At 34.9% G+C, this 20,545-nt stretch overlaps 1 protein-coding gene across 1 annotated transcript in view; it reads right to left on the reverse strand.

Annotated features, from left to right (window-relative positions):
* Positions 1-20,545, reverse strand: part of LOC119065702 (ovostatin homolog 2-like) — a 43,995-nt gene that overhangs the window by 13,827 nt on the left and 9,623 nt on the right. Inside the window, exons 8-20 of the mRNA XM_037167833.2 lie at positions 17,539-17,656; positions 13,854-13,965; positions 13,285-13,394; positions 12,806-12,964; positions 11,914-12,141; positions 10,847-10,901; positions 10,263-10,408; positions 9,779-9,928; positions 7,091-7,261; positions 6,181-6,313; positions 3,608-3,701; positions 2,967-3,195; positions 2,468-2,597 (exon numbers count right to left, since the gene is read on the reverse strand). Of these exons, the coding sequence (XP_037023728.2) occupies positions 2,468-2,597; positions 2,967-3,195; positions 3,608-3,701; positions 6,181-6,313; positions 7,091-7,261; positions 9,779-9,928; positions 10,263-10,408; positions 10,847-10,901; positions 11,914-12,141; positions 12,806-12,964; positions 13,285-13,394; positions 13,854-13,965; positions 17,539-17,656 (1,835 nt within the window). The remainder of the gene's footprint in view (positions 1-2,467; positions 2,598-2,966; positions 3,196-3,607; positions 3,702-6,180; positions 6,314-7,090; positions 7,262-9,778; positions 9,929-10,262; positions 10,409-10,846; positions 10,902-11,913; positions 12,142-12,805; positions 12,965-13,284; positions 13,395-13,853; positions 13,966-17,538; positions 17,657-20,545) is intronic.

The following is a 20,545-nucleotide window of genomic DNA, read 5'->3' on the forward strand; positions in this document are numbered from 1 at the left end:
CATCAGTAAATGAATGGATCAAAAAACTATGGTACATTTACACAATGGAATTCTATGCAGCAGAAAGAAAAGGAGTTCCTACCCTTTGCAACAGCATGGATGCTGCCTATATTTTCTTCTAGGATTTTTATGGTTTGGGGTGTAACATTTAAGTCTTCCATCCATTTTGAACTTATTCTTGTATGTGATATAAGAAGGTGGTCTAGTTTCATCTATCTGCACATATCTGTCCAATTTTCCTATCACCATTTATTGATTAAACTGTCTTTAGCCCATTGTATGTGCTTGCTTTGTCTGTCAAATACTGACTATAAAGGTGTAGGTTTATTTCTGCACTCTCTATTCTGTTCCATTGATCTATGTGTCTGTTTTTATGCTAGTACCAAGTTGTTTTGATTACTATGGCCTTATTGAATAGCTTGATATTAGGTAGCATGATTCACCAACTTTGTTCTTTCTCAGGAATGCTACTGCTATATGGGGCCTTTTGTTGTTCCAAAATTTTTTCTGGAACAACAAAATATTTGTGCTAGTTAGATGAAATACGTCATTGGAATCTTGAAATGTTTTTCCTGCATCTATTGATATGATCATGCGATTTTTATCTTTTATTTCTGGAACAAATCCTACTTGATCATGGTATATGATTTTTAAAAATGTATTGCTGTATTCAGTGTACTACTATTTTGCTGAGGATTTTAGCATCTATGTTCATCAGAGACACTGGCCAATAATTTTCTTTTGACTTCAAAGTGTCTTTATCTGGTTCTTGAATTAGGATAATGCTGGTCTTGTAAAATGAGCTTGGGACCCTTCCCTCCTTTTGAATTTTTTTGAAATAGTTTGAGAAGGAGAGGTGTTAGTCCTAGGAGTTTGGTAAAATTCACTTGTGAAGCTATCAGGTCAAGGACTTTTGTGTGTTGGGGATTTTGACTACCGATTCAATTTTACTAGGTGTAGTCTGTCTATTCAGATTCTCTGATTCTTTCTGATTTAGTTCTGAAAGATTGTATGTTTCTAGGAATTTATCCATTTTGTTGAGGTTGTCAGTTTTTTGTCATATAGTTGTTCATTATATACTTTTTACAATCCTTTGTATTTCTTTGGTGTCAGTTGTTATTTCTCTTCTTTCATATCTGATTTTATTTACTTGGGTCCTCTCTCTTTTTTTCTTGATGAATCTGGTTAAAGGTTTGTCAATCTTGTTTACCTTTTCAAAGAACAAGCTCTTGGATTCCTTGATCTTTTGTGTCATTTTTTAAGATTCTATTTGATTTATTTCTGCTCCGATTTTTATTATTTCCTTACTTCTCATTTAGGGCTGTGTTTGTTGTTCGTTTTTAAGTTCCGTTAAGTGTGAAGTTATATTGTTTATTCGAGCTTTTTTTCTTTTTCTTCTTTTTCTTTGAGAATGGCCTATAATGCTATGAATTCCCTCTTCGGATTGCTTTCACTATGTCTCATAAATTTTGGGTTATTGTATCCTCATTTTTGTGTGTTTCAAGTTATCTTTTAATTTTTTTCCTTGATTCTCATTTTTAACTCATTCATTGCTTTGTAATAGATTTTTGAAGACCTTGTGTAGTTAGAATAATGAGAAACTTAAAATCTAATAGAAAAAGTAGTCTTAAATAAATATCATGGTTGAACTAAAATGATCTCATAAAAATACTCTGTTGGTGATGGAAGGAGATTTGACTTTAGTGTTGAACACACAATACAATATATAGATGATATATTATCAGGTTGTATATCTGAAACCTATAACTTTTACCCAATGTCACCCAATAAATTAAAAAACCCCAAAATACAATAAATATGGGATATGAAATAAAGAACATTTTAATGACACTTCATTTTTTAATTTAGGGATAGTGACTATCATGTATGGAGTGCATCTATTTTTGTTTTTTAGATTCTTTTTAACTTCCCTTATATTTTCAAGAAGTGTGTATAAATATATATTTTTATAATGCAGGTAATATGCACTGAGATATGCTTCTCAGTGTTTGATCTCCATCTAAGTGTTTTGGGTATCTCATGATATATTTAAAAAGTTTGCAAATCCTGGCAAAATTTATTGTGATTAAGAAGTAATTTTCGTATGGGTGAAACAGGTTCATGATGATAGGTGAAGGAATAAGTGAATTAAATTGGTCAGCATTAATGAAAATAGGGCCTTAATTTGGGATAATATATACAGTCTCGATAGTTCATACAAATTAGCATTTATATTGTATTTTGATCACATTATGTTTTTATATAAATGAAGAATGGTTTTGCTTTACACAAGCATTACTAACCAGAAATTAGATTATAAAAATAATATTTTAAGAAAAAATATTTTTAAAGTAGAGTTAAGAATGTGATGAGGAAAACTGCATAGAGAATTCAAGAAAAATAAATAGAGGTAATAAAAACGGGCTGGTTTTCCATGAGGGATTGGCATAAATAAATAGCTGCTTACCTAATTTCTTGGGTATAAGAGTCCAGACATATGTTTTCCTCTCTCCAGCTTGAATAACATCACTGCCATTGTTTTTAGGGGTGCGGGCATTTGCCTCAAAATTCTGAGATTCTTCCAGTTGAACAGAAATCTAAAAAGAAAGTCATGGTAATGAGGGTGGCACTCCAAATACTTTGCTGTTACTATTCCTCCTCCAATCTTGAGAAGATTCTGCTCTACCTAATTTAAGTTAGCAGAGATAAAAGATACCAAATGACTCCTCTCAGGCAAAGATAAATATGGTAAAATGCATGTCATAAACCGATCTTCTCAAAGCAGCATTTAAATCATTGCTGTGAATTAAAGCAATTGCTTTTGTTTGAGGATTATGGCAATAAGTCTTATTACTTTATAGTACAATTTCATATTTGAGAATGAAAATAATATGTCAATCTTCGGGGAAAATATTAAGGACTTTTTTTGCCCTTATTATATTTTGTCTCCAAAGGCAACAACCTACCTCTGCACATGTATTCAGGTAGCTGAAGACACTGACAATCACATCAGATTGTTCCTTTTGGACAACTGAAAAGGGGAGGGTCACTTCAACGAAGAAAGACTGTGAGACTTTCAGAGTGGTTGTTGATGAAATGCCAAATCCAGAATCACCATTCACACAGAAGCCATTTGTCTCCCATTCAGTTATAGTGTCAGGGATGATGAATGAAAGATTTGCTGAACCTGAGGAACTACAAAGACAGATTACTGGTAAAATCAGTTTTTTTTTGCTTAAACTGGCAAACTAAATTCAGTCCAGAGCAAGAAGAAAAAAAGTATTAACTGAAAGTTAAAAATGAGTTATATTGTTTAGATGAGCATTCTATAAAAGCCTTGAAATTTAACCTTAAAGAGACCACATTCTTTTACACACATTTTTTAAAAGTAAGGTATGTTACAACTGTCTGTGTGAAATTAATGAGAAACAATGCTGGAAAAAAATTAAAATAAAATATGTGGTCAGCACACAGAAATGAGTGTTATATTACATATTTTTACAAATATGGTACTGCTTTATACACCCAGAAATAAAGTTTAAATAAGTAATAACAAAAAGAAAATAGAAATAGAGACACATTGGATAGAAAACTGTTGAAAGCTCACTCGACACTGACGAGATCCCATATCCATGTCTCTGGAAAGTTTGTTCTTACTGTTTCTGTTACAGCCCGTTCTACAAAGTCAGACTCCTCCATGACTTCACCAGGTAAAAGAAAAGAGAGATGCTTTACTTTGGAAGAATAGAAATACCTGTTTCAATGACACGGACCTATAAGCTATGCCTTTAAATATATACGCTTAGTGTGAAGCACTATAAGAAATTGCTCCTAGTGCTCATTGCCAATAAATGTATATCTCAACCTAGGCATCAGCATTTTGATGCTCAAATCTCTCCCAACGAACAAGTAGTCAGCTTGCATTGTTCCTCGACAGCTAAGTTTAGAAAAAGTGATGTCTATTCACTGAATTGAGTTTCTCATTTAACATCTTGATGTCAGCCAGAAACCAGTTTGGTGCCTGCTGATTCCACTATGCTAACATGACCTTCACTAAAGCTTTTAATGACATTAATATTCCTGATTCTAAAGAACACCTTTTTCTTGCTTGGCCTCTAGGCTATTTGACATTCTTAATCACTATGTCCTTTTCAAGAGTCGCTATTATTAAATTCTATAATACCAGCTCCTTCTAGTTGTCTTCTCACCTCTTTGCCATTCTCTTTTGAGGACGTAATCCCCTCATCCTTGACTTGTTGCTTAGAGCTCTGTTTCAGGTCCTCTTTTTCATACTGTGCTGTTTCTGCATTCCTATCCTTAGACATGGCTTTATTACAATACTTATGCTAAGGTTTCCTAATCAGTGTCTCCCATCTGGATCTCTCTTCTGAGCTCCATGCTGTACATACAGTACCCTTGTGCAATTTTCTTTTTGGATGCTTTACAGGCATTTAAAATTACATTGTTCAAAAAGTTAACTAATGATATCTTCCCCTGCTGGTTTTTAGTATTTTTCATCTCCATGACAAGTACCAGAATCTACCCACTTACTCAAATTGGAAATTTAAAAATTGTTCCTGACTTCCCTACCCACATTCTGCATTTCATATCATAACCAACTAAATGAAAACAGCTTTTTTATTAGTAGTCCAAGCACCATTGTCTCTCAACTCGATTACTAGCTTTCATAACACTTCATACAGTCTTAGACAGTACAAGTCCCAATCCCTTTTTCCAAAGAGCAGTGGTATCTTTTGAAAACATATATTACATCGTCTACTTAAAACTTGTCAGTAGCAAATTACTGCATTAGAATAAATTCTGAATTCTCTAAATGTCTTACAAAGTCTTCATGAGCTGTTGTCCGTTTATCCTTTTTGCTTTAGCTATCTTTACTCTTGCCTTTGAACTATACCTTTTGCCATTATGAAATGCTTTAACTTTCTACCTTATTTTTCATAGTACCTTTCCCTCTTGAAATGCCCTTCTATCACTTTTCGCTGTGTATTACCATTCACATTTCAGGTCTAAGTATAGATGTAACTTTTTCCAGAAGAACATAATAAGCCCTTGAGAAATTTAGGTCTTTTCTATTGCTCTTATTTCCATTTAATGCACTCTTGTCAGCTTTCTGAAATTACGTTTCACTGTAAGGCTTCCCTGATAAACTAAACATTTCAGAAGAGCAGAGATGCATTTACAATACACAACTAAATCCCTGACCTCAATAAATATTTGTTGAGTGAGTAAATACATGAATAACTGAAGAAAGAGATCAAATGAATGACTTTGGGTTTCAGTACATTTTAGTTAAAGATATTAAAAAGTTTAGATGTGTCTGACAAGCTCAAAATATGGTTTGATCTAGTAGCAGAAAAATTGATAGTTTCAACCTCTTGACCAGGACTTCAAAGTGGTTTCAACTTCTGGACTCTTGAACTCATGGAATCTACCCTTGTAGAAAGTTGGGGGGCCTTTCTTTTCTCTCAGATGGTGTTTCTGATACCCATCTTCAGAATCAGCCCTGCTTAAGTTACTACACGAATCTCAGTGGTAGGTCAGAAGGATTTAAGGGGTGTTATTCAAGTGTTTTCAGATTTGAAATATAGCTTTGATGAAACAAATTCTGATGACTTGTTTCATTTTGCTTCCATGATGAAATTTCTGTATTGGAAATCTACCTAATTACTTTACTTATCTAAGCCTGTGACTGAGTTTTGTGCTTACAGTTCTTCCAGTAGGAAATAGTTCTTCCTATTTGAATACACTGCTCTGATGCCAGCTGTGTGGCTGTCTGGGAATCGACCTATTCTCTGCCTTGAACTCTGTGAACTATGGTCTATACATAATAAGGGCATAAGGGTCACCTAAAGACACCTTATTCTCCTGTATTATACTCACTTATAATGACTGTCCTTCCATATCACAATATATAACCTGCTCATATACACTTCTGATATTGTGTTCTACAAATCAAAATAAACTTCCTTTCACATCTGAAGCCAATTCTTCTTTTTAGCCCAAACCATTCCCATTCTGCTTTATTCTGCTTTATTTTGCAGGATGTTTAGTTGTAACGAAAAACATGGCATAATTTACATGTAAAATTCCTATTTTTTATAGTTTTATCTCAAATACACCTTTGGCCATTTCCCAGACACAAAATTCTAGATTACTCACATGCACTTGGGTCACTGTGCATTGTTGAATATCTTCTCTCTGGATACAATGGCCTAAGGAATGGCCCCCACTCCACTGAACATATTTCTGGTTTCCGATAATGGAGATTGGTAAAGACTTTCAGACCCATGGCCTTCAAAGAAACAAACAACAAAAGAACAGTTGTGTATTCCTTTCATGCAAGACCTAAAGAAGGTCTATTATCTACATTATAACGATAAATATACACATTTCCTCTGCTAACAAATGTCTGGGATTTTAGAAGTCAAATCACTTGTATTTGATGCATTGAAAAATTTTAATTTGGAGGAAAAATAATAATCAGTCTGATTTATCTAGCACTCATTATGTCCTAAGATTCTGCAAAATGATATTTTATATCATTTTTTATTTAAATCTAAGAAAAAATACTATTGAAATGGGCACTATAACTATCCTAATTAACATCAAACACACATATAATCTCTCACACATACACAATGTACCATTTGCAGTTTGGAGACAAAAATCTATGTAATTCCATGCCCCTTTTCTTCTATACCCATGACTTCAATCAACTATGAAGAACTTTCATGGAGGTCTCAGCATATCTAATTGATAGCCTTGGTTTGAATGGAGCCCTGACTATATCACAGCTTCTCGATTCAAGTATTTCTGTATAAGATTTATTACAGTAAATTGAAGACTGTCTCATCACTTTAAACATGGGGCTTTAACAGCCACCACTTAATTTATTTTCAACAAATATTAATATCCTCTAAGATAATTTCTGAGTGTTCTTTAAGCAAATTACTGATACCTAACTCAAATAATAGGAAAAACTACATAAATAATAAAATATAGATATACATTATGAGTACTAAAATTAAAATCGAGGTAAGATAAATTAAAAAATTTTAACTGCTCTTACCCTGACAATATCATAGGTGTCTCCATCCCCACTGATGCTCATAGGTGTATAATACAAACCATTGTAAAACATATCCTTCTGAGGAATGCAAGGGTCTGGCTTGCCATCGTCAAGGTTGAGACCGTGATAGAAATAACCATGAAGTTCTATATTTGGAAGCAGGTTGTACACCTATGAGAAAAATCACATGGCTCTCAATGATGTTAAGCACTCCCTTTATTTTTACAAAATTGGTGAATTTGTGCTGTAACCATTTTTTAAAAGTAAAGCTATAATACTGGATCCAACATTTTGTGTCAACTCATTCTTCCAGAAGAGAAAAAGTTTGTTTTAGGTGGTCAGTAATATGTTAAAAATTTTTTTCAGCTTTGGTGCAGGATGCAGATATCATGTAAGAAAGAGAGGCCTGAAGATCCATGGCTTAAGCCAAGGCCTAGTGTACAGATAATTCATTGCAATTATGATGCTAGAACTCCCAAATCTTGAGAAAAATTGTAGCCGCCTGATTCCAAGTCTTCTTGCACATCATTTTAAATAAAACATAACAAAGAGAAGAAGTAATAAAATGCATGACTTGTGTTTTTAACATTACTAGGGTACAGATAATGCTGTGACCTTCTAATTACTTGATCGTAGAGCAATAACACCAAATTCTAACAAAGCTTCTACTGCTGCTAAAGAGTCTAGGGCATGGGAAGCTGGAGAGGAAGGCTTAAGAGACGACCTGAAAAAGAGTAGCTTAGATAAATTAGAGGAAATAAATACAAAACCAACTTCAGATAAGAGAATGTACATTAAGCGTCAAAAATTGAGTCATAATCCTCAGACTCAACAGAAAACAGGAACTGGGCTTGAAATGAGTGGGCCTGAAAGTGGCAACTCCGAAAAACATGGCTGATGGGAAATCAGATCATTCAAGGAGGTGTGGTGACTCTTGGGAACAGGGCGCTTTTTCTACAACGACACAGACGCTATAGACATAATGTTGTTGCCTTCTCAGAATTCCTATGTCAAAATCCTAATGCCCAGTGTGATGGTTTTAGGTGGTGGGACCTTTAGGAGATGATTACATCATGAGGGCAGAATCCTCAAGAATGAGACTCATGCCCTTATAGAACATGCCTGAGAAAGTTCCCTGTTTCTTCCACCAGGGCAGAAGTCTGCAATCAGGGAGACACTCTGATTGTGCAGACATGCTCGTCTCAGGCCTCTGGCCTCCAGAACTGGGAGAAATAAACTTCTGTTATTTATAAGCTACCCAGTCTCTGGTAGCCCAAATGTTATAGAAGGCCAAATGGATTAAGACAATAGGTATAATTTTAATAATAAAAAATCATTAAATTATTAAACATAAAAATTATAAACATCAATTTCAAAGAACCTATGCACCCCAATGTTCATAGCAGCACAATTTACAATAGCCAAGAGCTGGAAGCAACCTAGGTGCCCGTCAGTAAATGAATGGATCAAAAAAATTGTGGTACATTTACACAATGGAATTCTATGCAGCAGAGAGAAAGAAGGAGCTCCTACCCTTTGCAACAACATGGATGGAACTGGAAAGCATTACGCTGAGTGAAATAGGCCAGGTGTTGAAAGACAAATACCATATGATCTCACCTTTAACAGGAAGCTAAACAACAAAACAAACAAGCAAGCAGAATAAAAACAAAGACACCGAAATAGAGAACAAGGGGACAGTGACCAGAGGGGAGAGGGAAGGGAATTTAAGGGGGAAAAAGGGGAGGGATTTGGAGGAACAAATATGAAGGACACAGGAACGAGAACTAAGGAGGGTGGAAATGGGAGGGAGGTGGGGAGCACAGGGCGGGGGGGGGCTGGGATGGGAGAAATAGACAAAAAACTGTACTTGAAAAATAACTAAATAAATTAAAAAATTATTAGTTTAAAATATGATCATAAATTTCAAAAACAATCAAAATTAAAATGGACTGATAGTTACAGAGAACAGACTGATATTTGCCAGAGGGACATTTGGCGTACTGGGTGAAAAGGTAAAGGGATTAAGAAGGAATTGGTAGGTGTAAAATGGTCATTGCGGTGTAAAGTACAGCTTAGGAAACACAGTCAATAACATTGTAATAACTATGCATGGTGCCAGGTGGGTACTGGGAATAAGAGAGGTCCACTTTGTAAAGCATGTGGTCGTCTGAGCACCGTGTTGTACATCTGACACTAAAACAAAATAATATTAAATGTAAAGTGCAATTGAAAAATAATCTTTAAAAACATTTCCATACTTATGTGTACTTGTATTAAAAGAAAGGGAAATATTCAACGGTTATTAACTGAAAAAACTTGGTGTGAAATTCCAGGATTGCTGGTTTGAAGATGAATTCATAGATAATAACTCCAGACTGTATCCAAGCATATCTTTGAAGACAGAGATTGAACTCTGGGTTTCCCCACACATATAATTATATCCATGGTGTTTTTCAAAATCACATTGTTGTATGATCCCTAAGCTGTTATAATTATCTACAGAATTCTGAAATTGTTATGAGTGGTGGGTCAGCCAAGAGAAATAAGTATACAATCCATGAAGGAACAAAGGAAGAGAATATTCAGTATTTTTACCATGTTCCATCTCAAAAATATCATCTAATGGGTTTGATTTGTAGGAGTCCAAGTAAAAATGGGGGGGGGATGCAAAAATCAACAGCTTACACTTTCAGCTGATAGCTCTTGCTCTGGTTTCAGAAGAAGAACACTTTTATCCACAGCCCGGAGGGCGCAGAGGGAGTCGGGGGCAGCTTGAAGATGCAGGCTGGTCCTGGAGCCAGGGAGTCCCTGCTCCTCAGAGAACTTTATGGTAACCTGAAGGAGAGGAGGAGAAGGAATGAGAGTCAGATAACTTCATATAAATGCTCGATCTCTTCCAAATAAATATTTATAGATCTCTGTACCTATCTCTGTCTCCTGGCTACTGTCACCCTTAATTCTCTTTACAGGGCCTTTCTCCCATCATCTCAGGACTGGCATTGTTGGCAAAAGTTATTCATTCTGTTTGCTGGTTCTCTCATGCCCCTAATGATTAGTTACAAAACACTTATTGTGAGAATACCATGTAAAGTTTATGGTACTGAGATGACGGGGAGAAAACTGCTCACCCCTTTCACTCAGGACCAGCAAGAAACAGAGGAAACATCACCTTGTTTCTAAAGCACTTGTCAACCTGGAATTTGACAGTGTCAGCCACGATTTCCCCGCTGGGGTGAAGGGTGTAGACAAGCATGACAGCTACAGGAGCCAGATCAGCGCTGACGTTGATAGGGAATGAGAAGTTTCCATTCCAGGCTGTGTAAACAGGAGATGTCATCAACAGATAAAACGCTAAAAGTTTCCTGGCTCACTGGGTACACTTAGATAAAAGAGAATGGCTTATGGTAGAAAAAGCAAATTGGGCTTCATTTTAAATGCAAATGAATAGCTAATGGTAACTATATATACAAATATGAGCATCGCATAATTTAGGCGACAACAATATTTGGGCTCTGGACATCATTTTTCTATAATGTATTGACACGCTGGCAATAATAAACAGGTTGAAGTCTCCTTCATCAAAATATTTAGTAAGTTACCATGGGCCACACTAAATATTGCCTTCCATTCACAAATCATAATGTTAAGGGCTCTTCTAACCTAACCTCTTGGCTCTATTCCTATGACATTTTCTTAAAAATAAGGAAAAATGAAGGTAGAATACATATTAAAAAATAAATGTATTGTATAAACCTTTGTTTCTGACTTCCCTTTGTCCACTGAGGAAGATAGCTCCTTTTGCCATCATCTGTGCAGAGAAAAGAAAACACATATGTGAAATCATGTTACTTAAAATATCATATCATTATTAAATAATTAAAATGTAGTGATGATTTTACTCTGTCAGATAGGATATTTTCCATGAACAAGTATTAAAAGTGGACTCTGCACAACTGGAAAAGAACAGAGAAAGTTACTACAATTGATTGTGACTCTCTGTTATGTGCTGGAAACTTGTTGAAAAGCAGTACTCAATGCCCTGTGTAAGGGAGTGCATGACACTCTGAAACTGTTTAGGCTGCTTGGTTTTGAGTTAAGCCAAGTCATTTCACTCCCTTGCCTCTGTTCTCATATTTGTAAAATGGAGCTATCCGGAAGGTGGAAGAATGAGTTAACTCACGTACAGCCCTCATAACACTGCCTGACACAGAACACCTTGGAGATGTCTTACTATATTTAATTAGTATTAAATTAGTAAGCTCAGGAAATATACAGCTCAGGAAACTAAGGCTTAGAGAGTTTAAACAATCTGTTCAATATCAACTAGCTTGCATGAAAACAAGCAGAGGGTGGAGAATTTTAATTAGAAGTCTCAATTTCCAAGTCTGTAACTTTCCATCTTTCGATATGCCTTTTACAGACAAAGTGAATAAATATGGGGCAGAACCGAAAGGGTTCATTTCTTTTCTTGTTTATCAGAATCAGCCTTCTACTTTAGTCTCTGGTATCTGTGTAATGTTTTACTCTCACAAAGAGATGTAAGTATTTACTTTACATGAGTTATAATTAAATATTTCAAATAGCAGACTCTGAAGAGTACGTTTTCTGACCTTTGGGAAACTGAAATTGCCTTGGATCTTTTATGTGTTTGTTTGTTTGTTCATTTGTTTCCGTGTTCGTTTTCAGTGGTTCCAACAGCATTCACCAGCAAAGCGAGACGGGCCTACCGGGACTGGCAATGCATGACTGATGCAGAAGCTCTGAACTGTACTGTGCTAAGCAGACAGACAAGATCCAAGGATCCACCAGCTGAGTCTTACCAAATAAAAGAAGTTTATGTTTGAATTGTTCCCATATGCATCACTGTTCAGGGAGTAATGCACACTAACAATCTTTTGTTGATTGCATCTAAGTGGCCTTGATTCGGGAACGATCTTCAGGAAGCTGTTGGTTCGGGAGTAGAAGCGTGGGACTGAGATGTGGGCATCCGTGTACTCAGGTGTCAACCAGCCAGGACCATAGCAGCTCTTGGGGTGAATATGTGTGGCCTGATGAGATAAAAGAAAATAAAGGAGCTCAGAGATAAAAAGACCTTTCAAGCACAGTAATTATTACAGAATGAAAGGCTTCTTATCCATTCAATGGAAATAGAAAACTTAGCTTCTGGCTTCCAGTTAAACATTATTGGAAGTTAAAATATTAAAGCACTCTCCTCTTTTTGTATACAAAACATGATCATAATTGTATGTCTATTTCATTAAGCCTACAGTGAATTGTTTATTTTTACTTTGTAATTGAACTCGCAGAATAGCTTTAGGTCCTGTTGCCTTTCAGCTACATTTAAACACTGATAAGTTGTTTCATTGTAAAATTCTGTTTAAGAAGCAGAAAAAAAGAAATGATAGTATCAAAACTCCTAATCTATGCATAAAATGAGGAAGAAAGTCAAAGCATTTTGATGAGCTATTTCTAGTTTCACAGATAAAAATACGTTGTTAGAGAATTTATAACAATTATAATAGGCTATTACTACCTTATCCTCTTAAATAAGTATTCTTATGTATTATCTAATGAACAATTATATAAAATACCCTAATTTTAAAACTTTGCTGAAATGCATTCTCAATACAAATTGTCTTGTAAGACATTCCTAATGTTCAGAATCCCTAACGTTTGACCCCTCTGTGGGGCTGCATCTCTTGGATGGCTTACTTTCAGGTAGAACTCTGGCTCAAAGATATCTGAAGTGTCGATGGATAACTGAGCTTCTCCATTCTCGTCTGTGGTGTAATCTCCTATCCATTTGTCATTGAGCTCCAACTGCAATAACTTGTTCACCATTGGGACATTATTGGGACCAGAAAATTTAAGCTGTATAGAAAAAAAGAAGCATTAAATTTCAAAATTTGAAATGTCACATTTCTACTGAGAAGGAATTATCTGTTCATTAATGTAATCACCTATTTGTAAGTTTCTTAAATTCTAACACACAGATCTTCTATAAATAAAGAGATGCTATAGAAATAATTTTATATTTCACTTTCTTTTAGGCTAGAACTTTTTCTAGTATACCAGATGGAGTAATGTCACAAATGTGTTATGACAGTGGGAAAAATGTCCAGAAAATTTTGAAGGTCAATCTATTATCCAAGAAATGAAATGAGAACATATAGTTTTTTACTCAAACTTACTGTGCCAAAGTAAGGCATTCCTCTTCTATAGAAAGGGTCCATGTTCTCAAAGCTCACACTCCCAAGAAATTCAGTGATAGGAATAGAAGCCTTTTCACTGATCTGTACACCTGTAGGAAATGAAGAACAGTGTCAAAGAAGGTGCATCATTTGATGTGCAATCTTGTAAATTTCTCACTATAACTCTGGCACTTGGAAATGTTCCTGGCTGTATTAAACCAGAGGTTGACAAACATCTCTAAAGGATCTGATAGTTACTACTCTAAGCTTTTGAACCACATGGTCTCTGTCACAACTTCTCAACTTTGTTGTTTTCTTAAGCAAGGTAAACAAACGCGGTCCTGTTCCAAGTTGAGTGCAGCATTTACATAACAATTTTATTTTAAATATTATTAGCAAAATCTTATTCAAAAGCAATCCTCAAACTGATCTATTAGCAAAGGTACTTCACTTTACTCTATTGAGCAATGACTGATCTGTAGTTGGTGAGTATCAGTAAACTATAAATTTCTCCCCAATAAGCTGCATGTGTATCCCCTCAGGCTGCCCATCAAACATGACCATTTTACCTGTCCCAATTTCTGTAGCAGTTGCGGTGACATGAAATAACATGAAAAATCCAAATTGGTAGAGTTGAAATACTCTCGTATTTACAACTTGAGAAACACAACCATTCCTCAACTGAAAAATAAAGAGAAGGCCCAATGAAAAAGTTAGGGATTCAAAATCAAAAGTCTTTAAAGATTATGGTGTTCTAGCACAGGTATATATCTCCCTTCACACCCCATGGCTCTAACTCACACACTTGTTGAAACAAGCACAGAATTACAAAAGATTGAGGGAGGAGAGTTTTCATCAGCAAATAAAGTAAAGAGATATTTTATATTTTATAGACTTCAGGGTTATTCTCCTAGAAACATTGTAGGTGAAAACAAATTAAAATATAAAAATAGAACTGAATGATACTTTAAAAGTAAATTAAAATCATCCCGAGAGGCACTAATAACAGATGGAATAAAATCAATCCTCGAATGTATAATACCAAAACACAATTTAATGTCAAGTGGTCATTACAAACAAGGAAAAAATGTATAGACAATCTTTTCTTGGTGACATCAGTAATTAGAGAAATATAGATTTAGTTATATTTAAAATAAAAATATTTATTAACTTCAAATTTAAACTATTAGAAGGATATAGCAATTCGCTTGGTTCTGAAAACTTCCCTATGAGCTAGATACTGTGGTCACCTCCAGTATATGGGTAAATAAACTGAAGCATGGGTAGGTTATATCATCCGCCCAAGATCACCCAGGAGGTTTTAGAACGAATCAATCATTCCGATTGCAGAGTATGTCCTCCTCTGAACCATCAACTATCATATCAACAACAGAAAAGGCAATTTTACTATTTCTCTAATGACAATTATCTGATAAGAGAATCAAATTAAAAAGAAATGATAAAAATACTCAAAAGGAACTTACCTGTTTTGAAATTAAGAAAAGAATAGTTTCCAGTAATACCAAGTCAAACAGAAAATGTAAGGTAAGTCAGCACGAAGGTAGTGTCAAGGAAAAAGTGCTTCATTTCAAAATCGACGGTGTTTAGTTACGGGCGAGGACAATGCAGAGCATGACGTTTTTAATGAAAAGAACCAACTGACATCTTTAAAAACCAGCAAGATAAACTGAACATTTATGGAAAACAATTAGTAAAAAACTGAAATAAATGATTTGGGAACACCAAAGTAATATTGGAAAGAAAATAATGAAAGGTCAGAGTAAGACCAATAAAATAGATACACTTTTTAGGAGCATGATTTAAAATAAAGAGAACAAAATTATATAAGATTAGGTGCTAACACAAATTATTCATCTGGAAGAAAGCTAAATGTCTTATTTCAGAACACAATAAAAACTACTTTATGTTGACTGGTGAAAATTTTAAAATCTTAAGAGTATACTTAGCTACCACTATATAGCATAGTGGTAGGTGAAACCATTTTCTGAAGCTGAGAACCCGGAAACACTAAGAACTTTGGTATTTCAAATATACCATAATCAAAGTCAATATTTAAAGAACAGGCTTGAAAAACAGTGTTTGTTTAGAGGCTAAAGGACAATATTTAAAATGAAAGTTTATTTTTCACAGAAATAAGAAAAGCAAAAATAATTGAGTTCTAAAAAACAAATGCAAACAGATGACAAAAGTATAAAAATATGCTCAAACTCACTAGCAATGCATATTTAAAAAATAAGTGTGTCTATCAAAATGACAGAAATTTTAAGCAATATATATAAATGGAGACATTTTTAATTGGATAAACAATTCAATTAAAAATTGACAGGGTCTATTTTGTCTTCCTCATGTTGAGTCATTTGAGTTCTTTATATATTTAGGAGATCAAACCCCTGTCCGAGGTATCACTGGCAAATATGTTCTCCCATATGGTCGGTTCCCTGTCAATTTTGCTGATGTCCTCTATAGAACAAATTAAAAAGCTGTGCAGAAGCTTTTTAATTTGATGCAGTCCCATCTGTTCATTCCTTCCTCTATATCCGCTGCCTGAGGACATATCACAGTGAAAATATTGCTTCTTTAAGGAGCACACAGAGAGAGCCCAGAGACATGTGATAGAATGCTCAACATCACTGGCTGTCAGAGAGACGGAAATTGGAACCACAATGAGATACCTCTTCGTACAAGTCAGAATGGCCATTGTGAACAAATCAGCAAACAACAAGTACTGGTGAGGATGTGGAGAAAAGGGAACCTTACAAAGACTGTTGTGGCCACTGTGGAAAGCAGTATGGAATTTCCTCAAAGAACTAGAGATGGAACTGCCTTTTGATCCAGTGATACCACTACTGGGTGTATAACCTAAGAACCCCGAAACACCAGTTCAAAAGAACCTCTGCACCCCAATGTTCATGGCATCACTGTTTGTAGTGGACAGGTGCTGGACCTAGTCTAAGTGCCCATCAGTACATGAGTGGATTAAACAACTGTGGTACAGTTACACAATGGAATACTACACAGCAGAAAGTAAGAAGGAGCTCCTACACTTTGAGACAGCATGGATGGAACTGGAGAGCATTATGCTGAGTGAGATAAGCCGGGCAGCAAAAGACAAATACCATATGATCTCACTTATAAGTGAAACCTCCTAATCGACACAACAAACAAGCAAGCAAAATATAATCAGAGACATTGAAATTAAGAACAAACTCACAGTGACCAGAGGGGAAGGATGCTGAGGGATGGGGGAGGGGGATAACAGGGGGAAAGAAGGGGAAGGTTCTAGTCAAGAAACATGTATAAAGCGCCCATGGACAGCAAGGTAGGGATTGACTGTGGGAGCAGGGGAGGGTGTGGGGCAGGGGTAGAGCAACAGGGAAAAAATTGGGACAGATGATTTGAACCACAATTAAAAAAAAGATAAGTTTTTGTCCATCTTTACCAAATATTGATATTTACTTAAAGGTTGTGCATCAAATTTGGTGAATAAGTTCAGGACAATCAGATTTATAACATAAACTGTGCAGTATATAAGAATTTCACTTTTGGAGTCCAAAGATGATCTTCAGAGAAGATGGGCAGGGTTTTTCACCTAAGGTTACAATGCTACAGACTGAGAAAGCAAATGGTGGCTTCAAAAGTGAGCTTTATCAGATTGACTCAGACAATGATTTGTCAACTTTTGGAAAGTAAAAGAGAAAAATGAGTTAATTTCCTATGACTGAGTTAAACTTCATGATAATAGATTTTTCTTACTTGTATTAATAATAAATGTTGTAGTCCAAAAAAAGTGAACTTTAAATCTAAAGTAATAAATGTAGATACTCCTGATTGCAGAGAAGTTTGCAAATGATCTTTTTTTTCAATTATAAGGATAATTCTAGATTCCATGGGGGAATGTGATAAGAGATTCATTTATGTAAAGGGTAACTAATGATTCCCCAAAGAAAGATCAGGAAGGTCACCTAGACAGGATATAGAACAAGGGAGCCAATAACAGCTTTCAACTCTAAAAATTGATTCATCTGTAGGTGGGCAACAATTTACATAGCCCAGAGATAGGAGATTATTGTTAAACATTGTATTTTCTTCCTCATTATTTACCTTATCTAACTGCAACCTCCATTATAGACAAAATTAAAATAGTGTTATATCCCTTTTATAAGTGAAATCAAAGGAAGAATAATAATGAAAATGAACAAGACCTTTTTTTAGAATAAAGATTATGATCTGTACCTGTACAATAAATTGCTCACATATTTCATTGTTGTCTTTCTCACAGTTCCAAGAGGAAAAATATTTTCTGCACACCCGGATTTGGGCTTTCCCTTGCACAGGCTGTCCAAAGGTGTATCTGGTAAGAGAAGGTATATTGGTAATTATAGGTGAACAAAATCATGGTAATATTTTATGGCCTTCTTCCCAATTTGTATGTGAAATCTCTAACCTATAAGTACCCCAGTGACCAAATTATGTTAGGAATCCTTACCTGTTGGTGATATCGTCCCCACAGAATGAACAGATTCGGTATTTGATCAGTTGGCAGAATTCAATTGCTTTTTGAAAATCAAACTCAAGGTAATGTAGACTCTAAAATTTCAGTGACTATGGTTTAACGGTTGAATAGAGTCTTTAAAATTGTATTTTAATCTCATAAAAAATAAAAAATTTTTGCAACACTTTTTACTTTAGCAAAAATATATGTGTAAAATAAATATGCTTTGATCAAAAGTACAGTGACTTTATGAGGTGGGGTTAAATAAATATTTCACTTTTTCTAACATACAAAAAATACAAGTTTTTTAAAATTAAAAAAACTTGTATTTTAATCAATTGATCAATTGATTAATCAATTTTAATCAATTGATTTGAAGAATTTTTTGTTGTTGTTAGTTGAGGATTCAGTCCACTAAGATTTAGCAAAACAGATAACAAATGTGAAATTAGTATATAACAAAGCTTGATATAATTAAATGATCAATTATACTTTCTTCTAATTGTTGGACACTGCTATATATCAACAAAACAAATAACCAAGCAAAATATAATCAGAATCATTGAAATTAAGAACAAACTGACAGTGACCAGAGGAGAAGGACAGCGAGGGATAGGGGAGGGGGGATAACAGGGGGAAGGAAGGGGAAGGTTCAAGTCAAGAAACATGTGTAAAACACCCATGGACAGCAGGGTAGAGACTGACTGTGGGAGCAGGGGAGGGGATGGGGTAGGGGTAGAGCAACAGTGTTTACATACATTATCTTATTTATTCTTCCTGGTAACTGAGGTGTAGGTAGGTAGTTAGATTATCCCATTTTACAGGTTAGTAAGCTGAAGTCAAGTAATTCATTTCTCCACATTGTAATTGATGGAATTAGAATTTAAACTTAGATCTTCCTCACTCCAAGCCCATGTTCTTTCCATTCCATGAATTCATTTCTCTCTATACATAACAATTGTTAATATTTCTAAGATTTTTATTCAACCCAAATCATTTAACTCTGTCAGCTCTAAATATCAGTTATACATGAAAGAGATATAAGACTAAGTTATACCTGAAATATCTTATTTCTTCTTACTGTCTTTTATACATAAAATAAAATGTTTATTGTAGTATTATCTATAGGTCGACACATGCCTGTGAAATATGTAGCTTAAATTTTCACACAGGTCAAAATAAACATTCTCTCTTTGTTTTTGACTTAAAAACTTTTGTTAAGCTTTAGTTCAGTTAAATTCAGTTTTATTAACATGTCTGCCTGTCAGCGAGTTTTCTTCTTTCTTAAAAGTGTAAGTCATCTCTGAACTTGTTTGCTAAAATAATCTAATTTGCTGTTTTCTCTAGCTGCTCCAAGATAAGTCCCAGGGAATATTAAACAAAGAAGGCACAGACACAGTGCCATACGACTTGAAGTAGGCAACTGATTGATTCACTGATGTAATTCCTAGACACACCTCCTCTGTCCATCATATTTTCTCTTTTTTAAATGTGTTTTTGAAAAATATTTTATTTATTTATTTTTAGACAGAGTGGAAGGGAGGGAGAAAGAGCGGGAGAGAAACGTCAATGTGTGGTTGCCTCTTGTGCTCCCCACACTGGGGAACCTGGCCTTCAACCCAGGCATGTGCCCTGACTGGGAATCAAACCAGCGACCCTCTGATTCTCAGTCCAGTGCTCAATCCACTGAGCCACACCAGCCAGGGCTGTCCATCATATATATTCTCATAGCCTGCCCGGAAATAACCGTTCAGCACACACAGCTCCTGTCTCCATTGCCTGGTCCTATTGCAGGATATTGTTGATATGTGTTGATATATATTGCTGATATGGAAACACTCTTTAATACCCAATTAAAGTAGAATATAACATTAAAGGAGTTTCAAGAAGTCCCAATTCCATATCAGTATTTAGCTTAACAAGTCTTTTATGAAGGTGATGCTTCCTAAATATTTCAGTTTTTCCGATATGTGCTTTTAGCATATCATTGGGCAGATAAATTATAGACGTTAATCCCATGGGCAATCCTGGCTTTATGTATGGATTTCAAGTGAAGCCAGCTTACGATCTTAGATTTCCTCAAACTTATGTTGATTATCCTATTATTTTTTAAAACAGATAATCTATGATCTCTCAAATATTACATTTATTAAATTCTGATATATGTTCAGCTACTCTTCTTGAAACTCAAAAAAATATTATGATTATTTTTCTAGAGTCCAAAGAACATTTTAAATACTATAAAAAAAGCTAGAAGTGTTTTTCAATATTCTTTTTGTGGCATTTGTGAGCACTACCCCATCTGTTCATCAGACAGCCCTTTACCCAGTGTAGTGTATCTTTGATATACTGCTGAAAATATCAAAGGCACTTGATTCGTATTAATCAATTAAACAGTGTTTAAAAATGTGGCAAATATTAATGTTTTTAATTGCTTACATAAGTTACACCAGAGGTTTTGATTAGGAGAGTAGTTTTGGAGTCAACTAGTGTAGATCTAAATCCAACTTCTGTCATCAAGTAGATCCATTAATGTTAAATTATTTTAATCCTCTGTGTCTTATTATCTCCTATATAAAATGAAAGTGATAATAGCTATCTCATAGCATTGTGGTGAGAATATAATAAATGCACACTTAGCACAGTATTTGGCACTCAATAAATATTAGCTATTTAAAATTATTTTTTAGAAAGTTGAGAAAAGGTGTCACACTTTTTAAGGAGGTAAATTGCATTAGAAATAATTTC

Source organism: Artibeus jamaicensis, unplaced genomic scaffold (genome assembly GCF_021234435.1).
Source record: "Artibeus jamaicensis isolate MK-2021 breed Jamaican fruit bat unplaced genomic scaffold, CSHL_Jam_final contig_233, whole genome shotgun sequence".
NCBI lineage: Eukaryota > Metazoa > Chordata > Mammalia > Chiroptera > Phyllostomidae > Artibeus > Artibeus jamaicensis.